Here is a 15,891-nt window from a genome sequence, read left to right on the forward strand (position 1 = left end):
AACTCTTAATAGTGTGAGACAGTTAAAGAAAATCATGTGAGTTTGGATCAATGAAGACAATATCACATTATATTTCAACCTCGTAAAGGATTTATAGTTACATGTATTTTATCAGTAACCTAATGATGTAAATACCTTTTTACAACATCAATGCATGTATAGAACTTAGACTACTTCTATAAATACCTTTTCTAGTCATGACGAGGTACCATCACAAATTAACCAAACATTAGCCATAGTTGCCAACTTCTCTCAGCTTCAAGAATTGAACCACTAATTAACATGGAATACTCAACTCATGTAGCTGCAAATACTCTTATCAACTCCTTTCAACCAAAGGAAAACACCATTTTCAGCCACCAAATTTCTGCGAGAATCCGCCTTGCTACAGAAGTTGACGTGCCACTTCTTCACAAACTCGTTACCCAAATGGCAGAATACCATGGCCTATCAGAAATCTTCACTACAACAGAGACATCACTCCACAACAATTTATTCAAATCCAATAATCCTCCTTTTCATTCTCTCACTGCTCTTGTCCTTGAAATTTCTCCCAACCCTTTTCCTCTCGTCACCAAATCCAATAACCTCAGTTTCATCCCTATTATCAAGAACAATTACAATCTTGATAAAATGGAAGTTTTGGACCCTGAACTCGAGACTTTTAGGTCCAAATTTAAAGGGGATGGAGAGAATAATGGCAATGTTTATGTAGCTGGTCACGTGCTTGTTTTTCCAAGCTATAACGGTTTCTTTGAGAAACCTGGTTTATATTTAGACCAAATGTTTGTAAGGAAGTGTTATAGAGGGATGAGGTTAGGAAAATTGTTATTTTCTGCTGTTGCATCGAAGGCTGCGAAAATGGGAATGGGGATGGTTGATTGGCTTGTGGCTGATTGGAATGAAGAAAGTATTAATTTCTATGAGAAAATGGGTGCTCATTATATTCCTGAATATAGACTTTGTAAATTGTATGGAGGTCAGCTTCAAGCATTCTCCAAGAAATCCGATTGATTACGTAGTTTTCAGCTTCTTACTTAGTTCTTGTGTTGTCTTTTCGATTTGTAAGTTCAAAATTTATGTTGGAAGGAGTATGAAAATTTGCTAGCTTTTCGTAACATTTGAGCACCTCGGCCTCCAGCATGCTGCATACATAATTGAATGTTACTTGTGTGATCTTATTTTCCAGGTTATTTCTTTTCTCTTTTGAATAAACCATTAAGAAGTAGTACCTGTATAAATTTTTATCATTAATTATAAAACCTCAAGATGAAGAGGTACAAGTAAGAGCGCAACCTTAAGAGCGCAACCTTACCTTATTATTACTTATAATTCTAGTGAAGGAGGTGAAGACTCATCCGTCAACAGCATGCATATAAAAAATACTAATAACTAGGAAAAATCAAATATACTATAATCTAAGTTGCTCCGACATGGCAGTTTAGGTGTCGCACCCGCATTGACACGACACTAGTGTGGGTTGAAAGTGCAAGAGGGGGGAAGGGGTGAATTGTAATTTTTCTTTTTTTTAATGGGGTAATCGACTAGACTCTTAATGTTAGATGTAAACAAGACACAGAAAAGTAAATTGCAGAAAGTAAATGATACATGGTATTCATATTAGTTCGGTTTTAGAATAATCCTACATCTAGTCCCCTTGGGTTGCAAGAGTGTTCTCTTTCAAATATCTGAAGTTTCTTGGTACAAGTCGGTTGGTGTTGTATACACCAACAGCTTCATCACTAGATTTGTTCTTTCCTCTCTTCTTGATACAATGCGTCACTAGTGATTTTTCTCTCTTTCTTCTCTCCCTAGTTATACAGTAAATCTAGAATAGACTACAATGCTTGTTAGGAGTAGAACAAAAAGATTGATAGTGGTTCGATCAAAGTATATCCTTCCTTTGCATCTCCTGTTGTATATATATGAATTGGGATCTATTCTTCAAGGCGTGACAGATCTATGAATGGACGGCAACCCAAGGGACTTGATCCTTAGAATCAATCTTCCAAGAATAAAATAGAGCTTCTTTTACTGGTCTGTTGCTTCCGTGATTTCCTTTCTTCCGCAAGCCGTTGTGATTGAATATTCTCCGTGATGCGTGATTGAATATTCTTTGTAAATCTTCTATGTTGATTGATTGATGCCTACCGTAAATAGCTGGATCAGATATATTTTTTCCAAGAATCTCGTAATCACAACATATTGATTCCTTGATTCTTGCTTCTGGATCTTGACTTGCACATTTGAGTCCTTGATTCTTGCTTCCAGATCTTTACTAGAATCTTTCCACTTCTTGGGACTTCCTTATTTGGAATAGTTTTCCTGCAAATAGAACTAAGTTATTTTCTATCATTAAATCATATATCTAATAATCTTCCCCTTTTTGATGATGACAAAAAAACTTAATTGTCACGACCCTAAACCTGGACCCTGTCGTGATGGCACCTTTCGTGAGATAAGGTCAGTCGACACATTCCCTTTTCAATTTTAAGCAATTAAGATGATAAATATTAAGTCTTAAACATGAATAGAATCCCAAAACAAGCAGCTAACAGTATAATTTGCGGAAAACAACTCAATACAGCCTGATACCGGGGTATCACCAGTCATGAGCATCTATCAATTTAATACAAGTCTGAAAATTCAACAAAGCTACTACAGAATCACTAATCAGGGAAAGGAAATGATATAAAGGGGGAGAAGCATAGGGCTGCGGACGCCGAGCAGCTACCTCGTGAACTCCGAAATCTATCGGGAGCTCTCAACCCTCGCAAGCAGGATCTGCAATGCTTGAATCTGCACACGGGGTACAGGAAGTAAAGTAAGTACTCCAACTCAGTGAGTAATAATCATAAATAAAGACTGAGAAGTAAGAAATCACGTAAGGCACATTACAGGCTATAAGGAAGCAGTAAAAACCAGTAAAAAGTTATGAAACAGTGAAATTATGCAAAAGACACTTTAGTTCAGTTTAAACTTCTTAAAATCCCTTTTTAAACAGTTAAGCAAGTAAAAGACATACAACTAGAAAAGGTGAACACATAAAGAAACGCCCCTCGGGCACAATACCAATAGAATCAGCCCCTCAGGCAACATATGGGATAATAACCAGCCCCTCGGGCTATATATCACATCATAATGGGTACCCGCACTCACTGGGGGTGTGCAGACTCCTGGAGGGGCCCCTTATGGCCCAAGCGCAATATCAAGCCATCTTGTGATATCATCACTAGGCTTTCGGCCTCATATCAACAAGCCACCTCATGGCATACAAATCTCAGGCCCTCGGCCTCATAATCATAATTAGGTGTTTCCTCATAACATAAGCCCTCGGCCTTACTCAGTCAGAATCTCAAAAGCCATTCGGACAACAGTAAAATATGGTGCTCAGCCCAAAATATTATTTAAGTTTTAAAGCAAAGTAAACAGGGCTGAGTTATAAAAACAGTAGAATATAGCTTGACTGAGTTCAAGTATAAAGTCAAAACAGTAAGGAAATATCAGTAAAACTCCCCTAAGGGTTCAAATAGTTGGCACGAGGACCAAATATAGCATTCAACCCAAAATATGTTGATAGCAAATAGATTTCAGTCAAATACACGGTAAAATAGTCATGCGGGATGGACTAAGTCACAATCCCCAATAGTGCACGACCCCACGCTCGTCATCTAGCGTGTGCGTCACCTCAATATAGCACAACAATGTGCAATCTGGGGTTTCATACCCTCAGGACAATATTTACAATCATTACTCACCTCAAACCGGTGCAAACTCTAGCCCGCAACGCCTTTGACCTTTGAATCAGCCTCCACTCACGTCGAATCTATCCAAAATTAGAATCACGGCATCAAAATATGCTAAGGGAACGAAGCCCAAGCAAAAATAATCAATTTACAACATAAATCCCAAAATTACCAAAACGCAACCCCCAGGCCCATGCCTCAGATTTCGATAAAAATCACATCAATAGATTCCTTATCTCCCCACAAGTTCATACATATCAAAAGTACCAAAATCCGACCACAAATGGTCTCTCAAATCCTCAAGTCTAGGTCTCCAATACCAAGCCCTAGTTTCCTCAAATTTTAACCCTTAAATTCCATTAATTACAGCCCTAATCCGTGAAATAATACCACAGGAACGAATTTTAGGTCCAAAATCCTAACCTCAATGAAGCCCCCTCGAAACCCTTCTTTAAATCGCCCAAAAAGCTCCAAAAACTGACTTAGCAATGGTGGAATAGCTCAAAAATCGCGAAGGAAATAATTTATACCTTCTAGCCCAGGGATTTTGCATCTGCGGCCAAATTCCCGCTTTTGCGGTACCGCATTTGCGGTCCTTGAACCGCTTCTGTGGTTTTCACTTAAGTCACCAATATCCGCATCTGCGATGCTCACTCCGCACCTGGACCATCGCAGGTGTGGTTCGCCAACCGCTTCTGCGGTCACAGCCTTCCTAGCCCCTTACCGCTTCTGTGACTTCTTTTCCACATCTGCGGGGGTCGCACCTGTGGCCTCCCAACCGCAGATGCTGTTATGATAGAAGAATTCCAACTTCTGCTACCATTCAAACTTTCATTCTTTCCGTCAACCATCCGAAATCACTCTGAGGCCCTCGAGACCTCAACCAAAAGCACAAACATATCATATACCACTACTTAAACTTGTACCAATCTTCAAAACACCTCAAATGACATCGAATCAACTGAAACACATCGGATTCAAGCCTAAGTTTCCAAAATCTTCCGAATTACACTTTTGATCAAAACACCAACCAAACCACGTCCGAATGACCTGAAATTTTGCACACACATCCCAAATGACACAACGGAACTACTGCAACTCTTGGAATTCCATTCTTACCCCTATATCAAAATCTCACCTATCAACCGGAAAACGCCAAAAATCCAATTTCACCAATTCAAGCCTAAATCTACTCCGGACCTCCAAAACACATTCTGATCACGCTCCTAAGTCCCAAATCACCTCCCGAATCTATATGAACCATCAGGACTCACATCCGAGCCCTCTAACATATAAGTCAACATCTGGTTGACTTTTTCAACTTGAGCTTCCTCAAAAGAGACTAATATCCCATTTGGCCAAGCTGCAAAAATTAGCTTATTTTGAGAAGTGCTTTTCCTCAAAAGTACTTTTGGTGAGAAGCAGTTTGTGTTTGGCTAATTAGTTTGAAAAGTACTTCTGAGCAATAATTAGTGTTTGGCCAAGCTTTAAAAAACTGCTTCTAAATGTATTTTTCTCAAAAATGCTTCTCAAAAAAGTGCTTTTGGAGAGAAGTTACTTTTTCTGCTTCTCCAAAATTGCTTCTGCTTCTCCTCAAAAGCACTTTTTCCTTCCAAAACTTGGCCAAATACCTCAAATTTTGGCAAAAAATGCTTTTGGCCAAAAAAAAAATACTTTTGGCCAAACAGGCTATAAGTGTCTCAAACCTTACCAAATCCTTTCCGAAACCAAGCCAACCAACCCGGTCACTCATAGAACCTATAAACAAAGCAATAAAAAGCAAAAATGGGGGAAATGGAGCGGTAACTCATGAGACGACTGGCCGGGTCATCACATTAATTCATTTTACTTCCCTATTTGCAAACTCCCCCTCAACTTGCTGTTAGATATTTTCATGTCTTTACCCCCCCCCCCCTCAACTTGTTGTCAGGTACTTTAGTCGGCTACCCCTCAACTTGTTGTCAGGTACTTTGAGTCGACTCCCCCTCATTATGTTGCCCAGTAGTTGACTCTTGTTCAGTCAGTCGACTGAAACTTACTGATATTTCCTGCAAGTTAGTAGTACCTTATTCTCCCCCTTTGACATCAACCAAAAAGAGAGCTAAGCAAGTTTTACTACTACCAAATAAGATTAGCAGATAGTAAGTTTACTTACAGTCATCCACCAAGTATCCAAAAGTATGCAAGCAAAATAAAATATCCAGAGAAACCAAAAGAAATTGTCTAAGTAGCCAACACAGATCATCGGCGAAGAAAATAGGTAAGGGTGTTGCAGATAGATTCTTTAAGGCGATCAAAGCTTGCGTTCATCGTGACAGAGATTCCATCTACACGATCATGAATTTCCTTGAAAGCTTTCACTGCCTTTTCTGCAGTTTTGAGAACCATGACTCTCAGCTTGGACACGTCAGATCTTGTTTCCTTGGAAACTTCATAGATATCGCCAACTGAGGTCAATGTGGTCAGGTTTAGATATTTGATGGTAGTCAGCTTGTCATCAAGTGCAGCTATCTTTGCAAGCAACTCTGGATTATTGATAGCAGCTTGAGAAATATCAACCTTTACCTTGGAATTGGAGGGAATCACTTTGGCTTCAATTTCATGTTTCTTTATCCAAGTACCATCCACAACAACATATCTCATGCTAACAAATGCTCTATTGTTGTAACACTTGGAAACATATACATAGGGAGAGTTTGATAGGGGGATATTGAAGGTCTCGAGGAGGTGAGTGATGACCATTTCATAAGGGAGACTTGATGGATCTTCAACACATTCAATCATGAAATTGATTACCTAGAAGGACAATTTCACTTTGTGCTTGGTGAGAAGACAGTAGACTAAAAAGGTGTCCCTTTGAGATAAAGTGGTGTAGGAACCTATTTTGCGAAGAATAGTGGTGGCAACAATGTGGGAAAGAATACGGGCTTCATAATTGATGTCATTAGGTCCTAATTTATTTGGCAAAGTATCAGACAGGGAATCAACAAGGCATTGTTTGGCTTGCTCAAACGTCACTTCAAAATTATCAGGCCATGAGTTTATGAACAAAGCAGAGTAACCTGAACTTTTACACTTAAACAAAGAATCAAAAGTAGAATAGTCTAGAATGATACGCTGACCTAGCATGGGTGATTCAATTTTATTAGACTTTTGGAAATGAAGATTTGCATAGAACAAAAAAGATCTTCATAGATTTTTGGAGGGTTTAGGGCAAAGAAATTTTCCCATCCTTGAAAACTGAAGAAATCTTTTGCCTTGCAATTTAGGGCTTCCATCTCTTCTAGGTTGACGATTCTTCCATGAGCAATTGATTTTCCATTTAAGGTGAAGAACTTGTCTCTATTGGGTGAATTCTAATATTTCAATTCTGATTCCAGCTCACTGTCTAGGTCTATCTTTACATTCTTTAGGGTGAAAACTTCTATGCCTTCTTTGATGTGGCGCTTTCTTGGGGCCTTTTCGGTTCAAGCATCATCAGAGAGGTTTTCTTGAGAAGATGAGAAACCCTCAGAGTGGTCAGAGCCAATAGTGACTGGTTATGATGATTGAGAGGGGGTTTTCCCTTTGGACCGGGTGCTTTTGTGAGTGGAAATAGAGGGGGTTTTCAAAACTTTAGCCATTAGAGAGTTTGAGTGGAAAATGCATAGTGAGGGCTCAGAAAAGAGGCGGACTTATAGAGATGAAAAGAGGAGTGAAAAGGCGGGACTGAACTGACGTGACTGATGAGGTAGAGAAAAGCAACAGACACGACTGATTGATTCAGTTTCTATAGCGATTAACCGAAAAGGTGGAAGGCAGTGCTAAAACCGAAGGTGCTTAATTAATGCAACATACAGTAATAATGAGATATACGGTAAAAAAGATTTTTTACCTAAATCATCAAAACACGCAATCTTTGAAAAGTACAAAAATTCCAATGCCTTATTTTCACAAAGTAATAATGCCAAGTGAATCCCTAAGGTTTTGAAATCTGTCTTCTAGAAGGGGCTTAGTGAAAATATCAGCTAATTGATTTTCAATACTAACAAATGATAATTCAATGTCACTCTGAAGAACATGATCTATAATAAAATAGTGTTTGATATCTGTATGTTTTTCCATAGAAGGATGCACTAGATTTTTTGATAGATAGATGACATTAAAATTATCACTGAAAATTTTAATAGGCTTAAAGGATAGATCATAGTCACTTAGTTGATGAGTCATCCAAAGTAGTTGAGCACAACATTATCCGATGGCAATTTATTCAGCCTCAATTGTAGATAATGCAACTGGTCCATGTTCCTTACTGTCCGGGAAATAAGCAATTTTCCAAGTAGTTGACAATTTCCACTTGTGCTTTTCCGGTCATCTTTGTCTCCTACAAGATCTGCACCTGAACAACCTTCAAGCTTAAAATTGTTAAGATGTGTATACCATAAGACATGTGATGTAGTCCCAATAAGATATCTAATAATTCGTTTCACTACTGTTAAATGCAACTCATTGGGAGCTGCTTGGAACCTGACACATCAGCACACACTAAACATTATGTCAGGGCAGTTGATAGTTAAATAAAGTAGGGATCCAATCACTCCACGATATTTTGATTCATCCACTAGTTTTCCTTCCTCATCTTTGTCAAGAGATGTAGCTGGACTCATGAGAGTTCCAAGTGCCTTTGCATTGCTCATTCTGAATATTTGTATCAGCTCATTTGTGTACTTTGTCTGACATATAAAGATACCTTTATCTGATTGATGAATTTGAAGTTCGAGAAAGAAAGTCAATTCTCCTATCATGCTCATTTCAAACTCACTTTGCATGAGATGTGAGAATTCCTTGCATAGAACAGAGTTAGCACTTCCAAATGTAATATCATCAACGTAAATTTGAATAATGAGATTTTCCGAAGATGACCTTTTGATGAAGAGGGTAGTATAAATATTACCTCTTGAGAATTCATGACTGACCAAAAATGAGCTTAGTTTTTCATACCAAGCTCGAGTTGCTTATTTTAGCCCACAGAGAGCCTTAGTCAACTTAAACACATGATAAGAAAACTGTGAGTTTTCAAATCCAGGAGGTTTTTTAACATAGACCTCCTCATCAATAATGCCATTTAAAATGCACTTTTAACATCCATTTGAAATAATTTAAAACCTTTAAAGAAATCATATACTATCAAAATATGAAATGATTCTAACCATGCTACCAGAGCAAAAGTTTCATCATAGTCGACTCCTTCCTGTTGAGAGTAGCCCTGAGCGACTAGCCTTGCTTTGTTTTGGAAAACTTTACCTTCTTTATCAGTTTGTTTCTGAGTACCCATTTTGTTCCTATGATTACTATGTTAGTTGGCTTGGGAACCAACATCCAAACTTGATTTTTTGTCAAACTAATCAAGTTCTTATTGCATAGCTTGTACCCAACTTGATTCTTTCAAAGCTTCATTGACTTTCTTTGGCTCTATTGAGATATGAGTTCAACGTTAGCCTTTTTCTTTAGAGCTCCTCTTGATTTTATTCCATCAGTTGGATTTCCAATGAAAAACTTTTGAGGATATTCAGGCTCTCTTCTCCATTCGTTGGGTACTGCTTCAGTATGTTGAGTAGTCGGCTTAGTTTGAGATTTATCATGCTCACTAATTTCTTCATTAGTCGACTGTGGGATTTTATTTGCACTATCAGCAGTTTCGTTTGGATTTATCTGTTCACTGATCATGGATTAATTTTGACTGATCTCTTCATCACCTGCAACATCTCTTTTCTTGGCCATAGAATTTCTATAATCAAAGATAGCATGAAATGATTCTTATACACATAAAGTATGCTTATTATTAATTCTAAATGATCTACTATTATTAAAGTAACCGAGAAATATACTTCATCACTTCTTGGATCAAACATATCAAAATTATCATTACCATTATTGTAGATAAAGCATTTGCTTCCAAAAGGATGAAAGTGTCAAATATTAGGTATCTTACCTTTCCGTAGTTCATATGGAGTCTTTTTTGGGATAAGTAGAATTAAACACCTATTAAGATTGTGACATGTTGTGCTGACTGCTTCTGCCCAAAAGTAATTTGGTAGGGAGTGCTCTAGTATCATGGTTCTAGCTATATCTTGCGGAGTTCTATTTTTACGTTCAACCACTCCATTATGCTATGATGACCTTGGTGCTGAGAAGTTATGAGTGTATCCTTGGTCATTGTAGAACTCCTCAAATTATCTGCTTTCAAATTCTCCTCCATGATCACTCTGAATAGTTGAGATAAGGTACCCCTTTTCTCTTTCTGTCATTTTGCAGAAAATCTCAACGTTCTTTAGAGCTTCTTATTTGTGTGCCAGGAATATTACCCATGTAAAACGTGAGTAGTCATTAACAATAAAAAAAACATACCTTTTTCCTCATATACTAGCAGTTCTAGTAGGTCCAAATAAATCCATATGCAGTAGTTGATAAGGTTTGCTAGTGGAAACTATATCCTTGGGTTTGAAAGAGTTTCTAGTTTGCTTATCAAGTTGACATGCATCACATACATGGTTCTGGAGTAGTTTAGCTTAGGAAGACCATGACTAAATCATGTTATAGATAGCTTTTCAATCAAATGCATGATGGCATGACCAAACTTTTTGTGCCAAAGCCAAGGATCATCAGTGATGGATGCTAGACAGATATGACTTTCCAAATTATCAATGCAATCTAAAATGTAGACATTTCCATACCTCTTTCTTGGAGGGATGATTTTACCTGATTCATCTTCAATGGCACATCCAATTTTCTTGAATTTCACTTCATATCCAGAATCACATAGTTAATTGATGCTTATCATATTGTAATTTAGTTTGTCTACAAGATAAACTTTAGCGATATCACAGTTATTGTCAAATGAAATAGTTTCGGTACCGATAGTTTTGCCTTTTGAGTCATCAGCAAACTTAACGTTTCCTCCATTGATTTTGGTGACTTCTTTGAAGAGATTTTTAGCGCCCGTCATGTGATCGGAACACGCACTATCTAGATACCATTTTTCTTTTTCACTTTTCATGTGTTGTTCCTGCAAAGAAAGATTATTACCTTCTTTTAGGTACCTAAGCTTTCTTTGGTCCTTGTTGGTTAGTTCTACTAGGATCAGGGCTATTTCTGGGTTTCCAAATCCATTCTAAAACATTTGATTTATGAAATCTACAAAATGAATACTTATGTCCAACCTTGTTACAGTAAAGACACATAGGGTTGATCCAGTTTTTAATCTACCACTGGTGTTAGTACTTCTAGACTCCGTTCTGACAGGTCCTTTTCCAGTTGACTTTACGTCACTTGGTTGGACTTGATAGAACTGTGACTGGTGGATTTGTGCATGCCATTAAGTTGCATTTGCAATTCGTGAACCTCATCTTGAAGAACGTCTCTTTCAATTTCACAGACTTCAAGTTTGAGTTCCCAGTCCTTATTTTCCCTATTGAGTCTCTTTAATTCATTTAGCATTTTTTAGACTCTTTTACGGTAAGATCAAGAATATCCTATAATTTGTTACATTTATCACAGTTATAAGGTCTTACCTCACTTGTTTCACCTTGTGCCATGAAGCAATTTTTAGTATCTTCTTTACAGTTGTCGTCTGATACATCTTCATCAATCCAGCATCCAGAGTATTTATTCATATCATTTTCTAAAATCGTCATGAAACACAGATTTGCTATTTCCTCATATTCTGAATTATCTTCATCGCTTCGGCTTCCAAATAATTTTCTTTTTTTGAACCCTCTAGAGACTTTTCTTTTAAGATCAGGGCATTCAGCTAGAACATGGCCATACTTTCCACATTCAAAATACTTTTCATCATTTTTGACTTGTTCATTGTATTGTCTGTTTCTCCTGGATGACATCCTACCCTTTTTGTGTTTATGTATCTTCTCATCAATCCATTCATATTCTTGAAACCATACCAATTTCTTATTCTAGAGCTTCTGCATCGTCATCAATATCATTCTCAGGTCCTTTAGTTGTAGCTTTGAAGGAAACTGTTTTCTTTTTTTCTTCCTGACGTGTTTTATTGAGATGTGTTTTCTTAAATGCTATAAGATCTCCACATAGCTCATCGTATGACAATTTGTCTAAATCTTGAGATTCAAGAGCAACTACTTTTGTCTGCCATGTCATAGGCTTTCCATAAGATTTTTCGAACCTAATCACCACGTGAGCAGGGTTTACGAAAAGCTTTCAGATCGGCAATGATTTTGTTGAAACATGCAAACATTTCCTCAATAGATTCACCTTCTTTCATCTGGAAGAGTTCATAGTTGTGAACCAATAGATTTATCCTGGTTTCTTTCACTTTGGTAGTTCCTTCATAGGTAACTTTCAGTATGTCCCACATTTCTTTGGCCGTATCACAATTTAAAACTTTCTCATATTCTTCTCCACTTATAACATTGTAGAGCAAATTTTGTGCCTTAGCATTCACTGGAACAACAGTCATTTGATCTTCCGAGTAGTCGTCTATATCTTCAGGATCAACGGGTAATTGTCCTTTTACTAGGAGTGGATAGTTTTCTTTTTTGAACACGCCATACTTTGACATCATAGGACTTTGCATAAAACATGCGCTCCTTCCAATGAGAGAAGTGTTATCCATTGAAATACGATGACCTTGCTTGCGAGGTCCCTTCTTGAAAGAGTGCACTAGCAGTTACTTGAGTTGACATGATCTTTATTCACTTGCTGTTAAGCAAATATTTTAGTCATGCTCTAACACCAATTCAAAGTGCAGGGGGTAAATTGTAATTTTTCTTTTCTTTTATGGGGTAGTCGACTAATTTTTAGTCGACTAGACTCTCGATGTGAGATGTAAACAAGATACAAAAAAGTAAATTATAGAAAATAAATGACACAGGATATTTATACTGGTTTGGATTCAAAATAAATTTTACGTCCAGTCCACTTGGATTGTAAGAGTGTTCTCTTTCAAGTATTTAAAGTTTCTTGGTATAGGATGGTTGGTGTTGTTATACACCAACAACATCGTCACTATTTGTTTTTTCCTCTCTTCTTAGTACAATGCATCACTAGTGATTTTTCTCTCTTTCTTCTCTCCTTAGTTACACAGTAAATCTATAATAGACTACAATGCTTGTTTGGAGTAGAACAAAAAGATTGATAGTGGTTCGATCAAAGTATATCCTTCATTTGTATCTCCTATATTATATATATGAATTGGGCTCCATTCTTCAAAGCGCGGCAGATCCATAGATGGAGGGCAACCCAAGGGAGTTGATTCTCAGAATCAATAAAGATTGATTTTCTTCCAAGAAAAAAATGGAGCTTCCTTTACTAGTCTGTTGCTTTCGTGACTTCCTTTCCTCCGCAAGCCATTGTGATTGAATATTCTCTGTGATATGTGATTGAATATTCTCTATAAATCTTCTACACTGATTGATGAATGCCTTCAATAAATAGCTAGATTAAATATTTGTTTTCCAAGAAGCTCGACCTTGATTCTTGCTTCTGGATCTTGACTTGCACATTTTGAGTCATTGATTCTTGCTTCCAAATCTTTACTAGAATCGTTCCATTTCTTGTAACTTCCTTCTTTGGAATTATTTTCCTCCAAATAGAATTAAGTTATTTTCTATCATTAAATTATATATCTAACATAGGTGTGGGCATGGGATCCGTACCGAAACTGGTCAAACAATCTTAGGTATTTTGATCACGGTGGACAAAAAACATCGAAACAAGATACAATTTGATTCCCGAAATTAGAACCAAAATTAGGGTAAATTTGAAGAAACTAGCATACCTTATCTAGGAAATCACTCTTTAACTTATCTACAACTTAAGAACAAATAAGAAATCCACACTTTACAAGCTATACATAAGTATCTCACAATATTTCTCATAATTTTATTTTTTTTAGCCGGAGCCTCGCGCTCGTATTTGTGCTAGAATCCGTATCCTTGAATCTTAGAATTTACATTTTGAAGGATCTGACCTCTAGATCCACATCCGTGTCAAATACCAGCACCCGTGTCCGAGAAACTTAGACTATAATTGTCATGGAGTTTACGATTTACTTCTATGATAATATTACGTATGATAATACTAATATAATAATATCAAATAAAAGCAAGAAAGAAATAAAGTAGAATTAGCAAACTCAGACTTTCTTTTACGTATGATATTAGTCATATTACTATAAATGAGAAATGTCCCGATCATTCTGGCTTGAATGCAAATTAACTTGTAAGTCGTTATCTTTCTCCTTCAACCTGTCCAAAAGAAACTTAAATTTCATAACTTAAATATATGACATGGCAACTCCCATACCCTTCTTATTGAAAGTATAAGGAGGGGAGTGAATTATTTATTTTTATATTTTAATCACTACAAGTTAACTAGTTTTATAATTAGTCGACTAGATGCAATAACGAGATAATAGTAAGAGCAGAATTTAAGGTGCATAAATAAAGTGCAGGAATTAAAGACACCGGAAATTTTATACCGGTTCAGATTCAATGTGAATCTTAGTCCAGTCCCCTTGGGTTGCAAGGGAGTTCTCTTTCAGTGAATGAGTTTCTCGAGTACAACTTGAATGGTGTGGTTTACACCAATGGCTCAGTTTCTATGTCACTCGTTTCTTTTTGATACGATGCCTCACCAGTATTTTTCTCTCTTTCTTCTCTAACTTGTTATACAGTAGATCTAGTAGAGCTACAATATTTGTTTGCAGTAGAACAAAGAGAGAATATTTGGTTCGATCAAAGTATATTTGTCTAAAGCTTAAGGAAGTGTATAAATACTATGTAGGAAGCTGTTTCTGAAGAGATTTGACAACCCAAGAAATTTGATCCTTGAAAAGAAATTGATTCTTTCCAAGAATAAGGTTATTTGTTGTTGCTCTTTCTTGATGAGAGGACTTTAATAACTTTCCTTCTATAGGTCTTGATGGGCCCGGGTTTACTCCTTAATTTTTGGTCCTTCTAGAAATAGCAGCTTGATTGATCATCTTGCAAGATTTTCGATGCTTCTTTTCCGCTTCAATCAATCTCTTATTAATTTCCTTGCCGGATCTTTAGTTGGTTGATTGATTTCTTCATTGTGGTTTCTTCGATCTTGGATGCTTTCCTTGAGTCCCTATACCCAAAGCAACTATATTATTTTTCATCACTAAAACTAAAACCTAACAATCTCTCCCTTTTTAGTGATGACGGAATAATATTTGTAAACATCATATATGTAAAAATCAGTTGACTTTCCTGTATTTTACTCCCCCTCAATAGGGCTTCCTTTAGCCGACTGCTTCTGCAGGATCCCTGACTCCCCCATTGGGACTTCTTTTAGTCAACTTTTCATGTAGTATCTATAGTCAACTTCCCCTGCAATGGATGTACATGCACTACCTGCACGAATATACATATCCTTTTCCCCTTTTGGCATCAGCAAAGAAGGGACAAAATAACCACACACTATACACTAAAACACGATTTATAGCATGATATGCTTGCAGAGTTATGGCAAAATAAAACATATTGTCTAAACAGCACAAACAAAAGCAAACAACAAAAAAATTATCCAACGACTGGTTATCCAATCTAAAACAGTACAACAAAAAATATTGTCTTAAACATCCATATCAACGATGCAAGAAATAGGTAAGACTGTTGCAAATTGCCTCCCTCAATTGATCAAAGATGGCATTGGCTTAGACAATCACTCCATCAAGCCTGTCGTGTACCTCCTTGAAAGCCTTGACTGCGTTTTCCCTAACTCTAAGAACTGCAACTCTTATCTTCGAAACATCAGACCCTATCTCTTTTGAGATTGCATGAATATCTCCAACAGTTGATTGCATAGAAATAAGAAGATCTTTGATGGCGGACAGCTGATTGTCAATGGCAACTAGTTTCTCAGAAAAAAGACACTTGGACTATGATAGGAAATAGAGGGTTTGGATTTTGGATCAGGTTGAGCATGTTTGACCTCACCTTCTTGTTTATTAACCCATGAGCCCTTCACACACATATACCCCATACTTGCAAACGCTCTAGAATTGTAAAATTTTAAAATAGAGATGAAGGTATATTCAAAGATGGAAATATTATGAGCTTCCAGAATGTGAGTGATAGCCATACCATAAGGCAGACTGGTGGGATCA

At 37.0% G+C, this 15,891-nt stretch overlaps 1 protein-coding gene across 1 annotated transcript; it reads left to right on the forward strand.

Annotated features, from left to right (window-relative positions):
• The first annotated feature begins 282 nt into the window (after positions 1-282).
• Positions 283-1,014, forward strand: LOC107789183 (L-ornithine N5-acetyltransferase NATA1-like). Its single transcript, XM_016610962.2, has one exon. The coding sequence runs from the start codon at positions 283-285 to the stop codon at positions 1,012-1,014; it is 732 nt and encodes a 243-aa protein (XP_016466448.1).
• Positions 1,015-15,891: the final 14,877 nt, after the last annotated feature.

The sequence above is a fragment of the Nicotiana tabacum genome, chromosome 1 (assembly GCF_000715075.1).
Source record: "Nicotiana tabacum cultivar K326 chromosome 1, ASM71507v2, whole genome shotgun sequence".
NCBI classification, from domain to species: Eukaryota; Viridiplantae; Streptophyta; class Magnoliopsida; order Solanales; family Solanaceae; genus Nicotiana; species Nicotiana tabacum.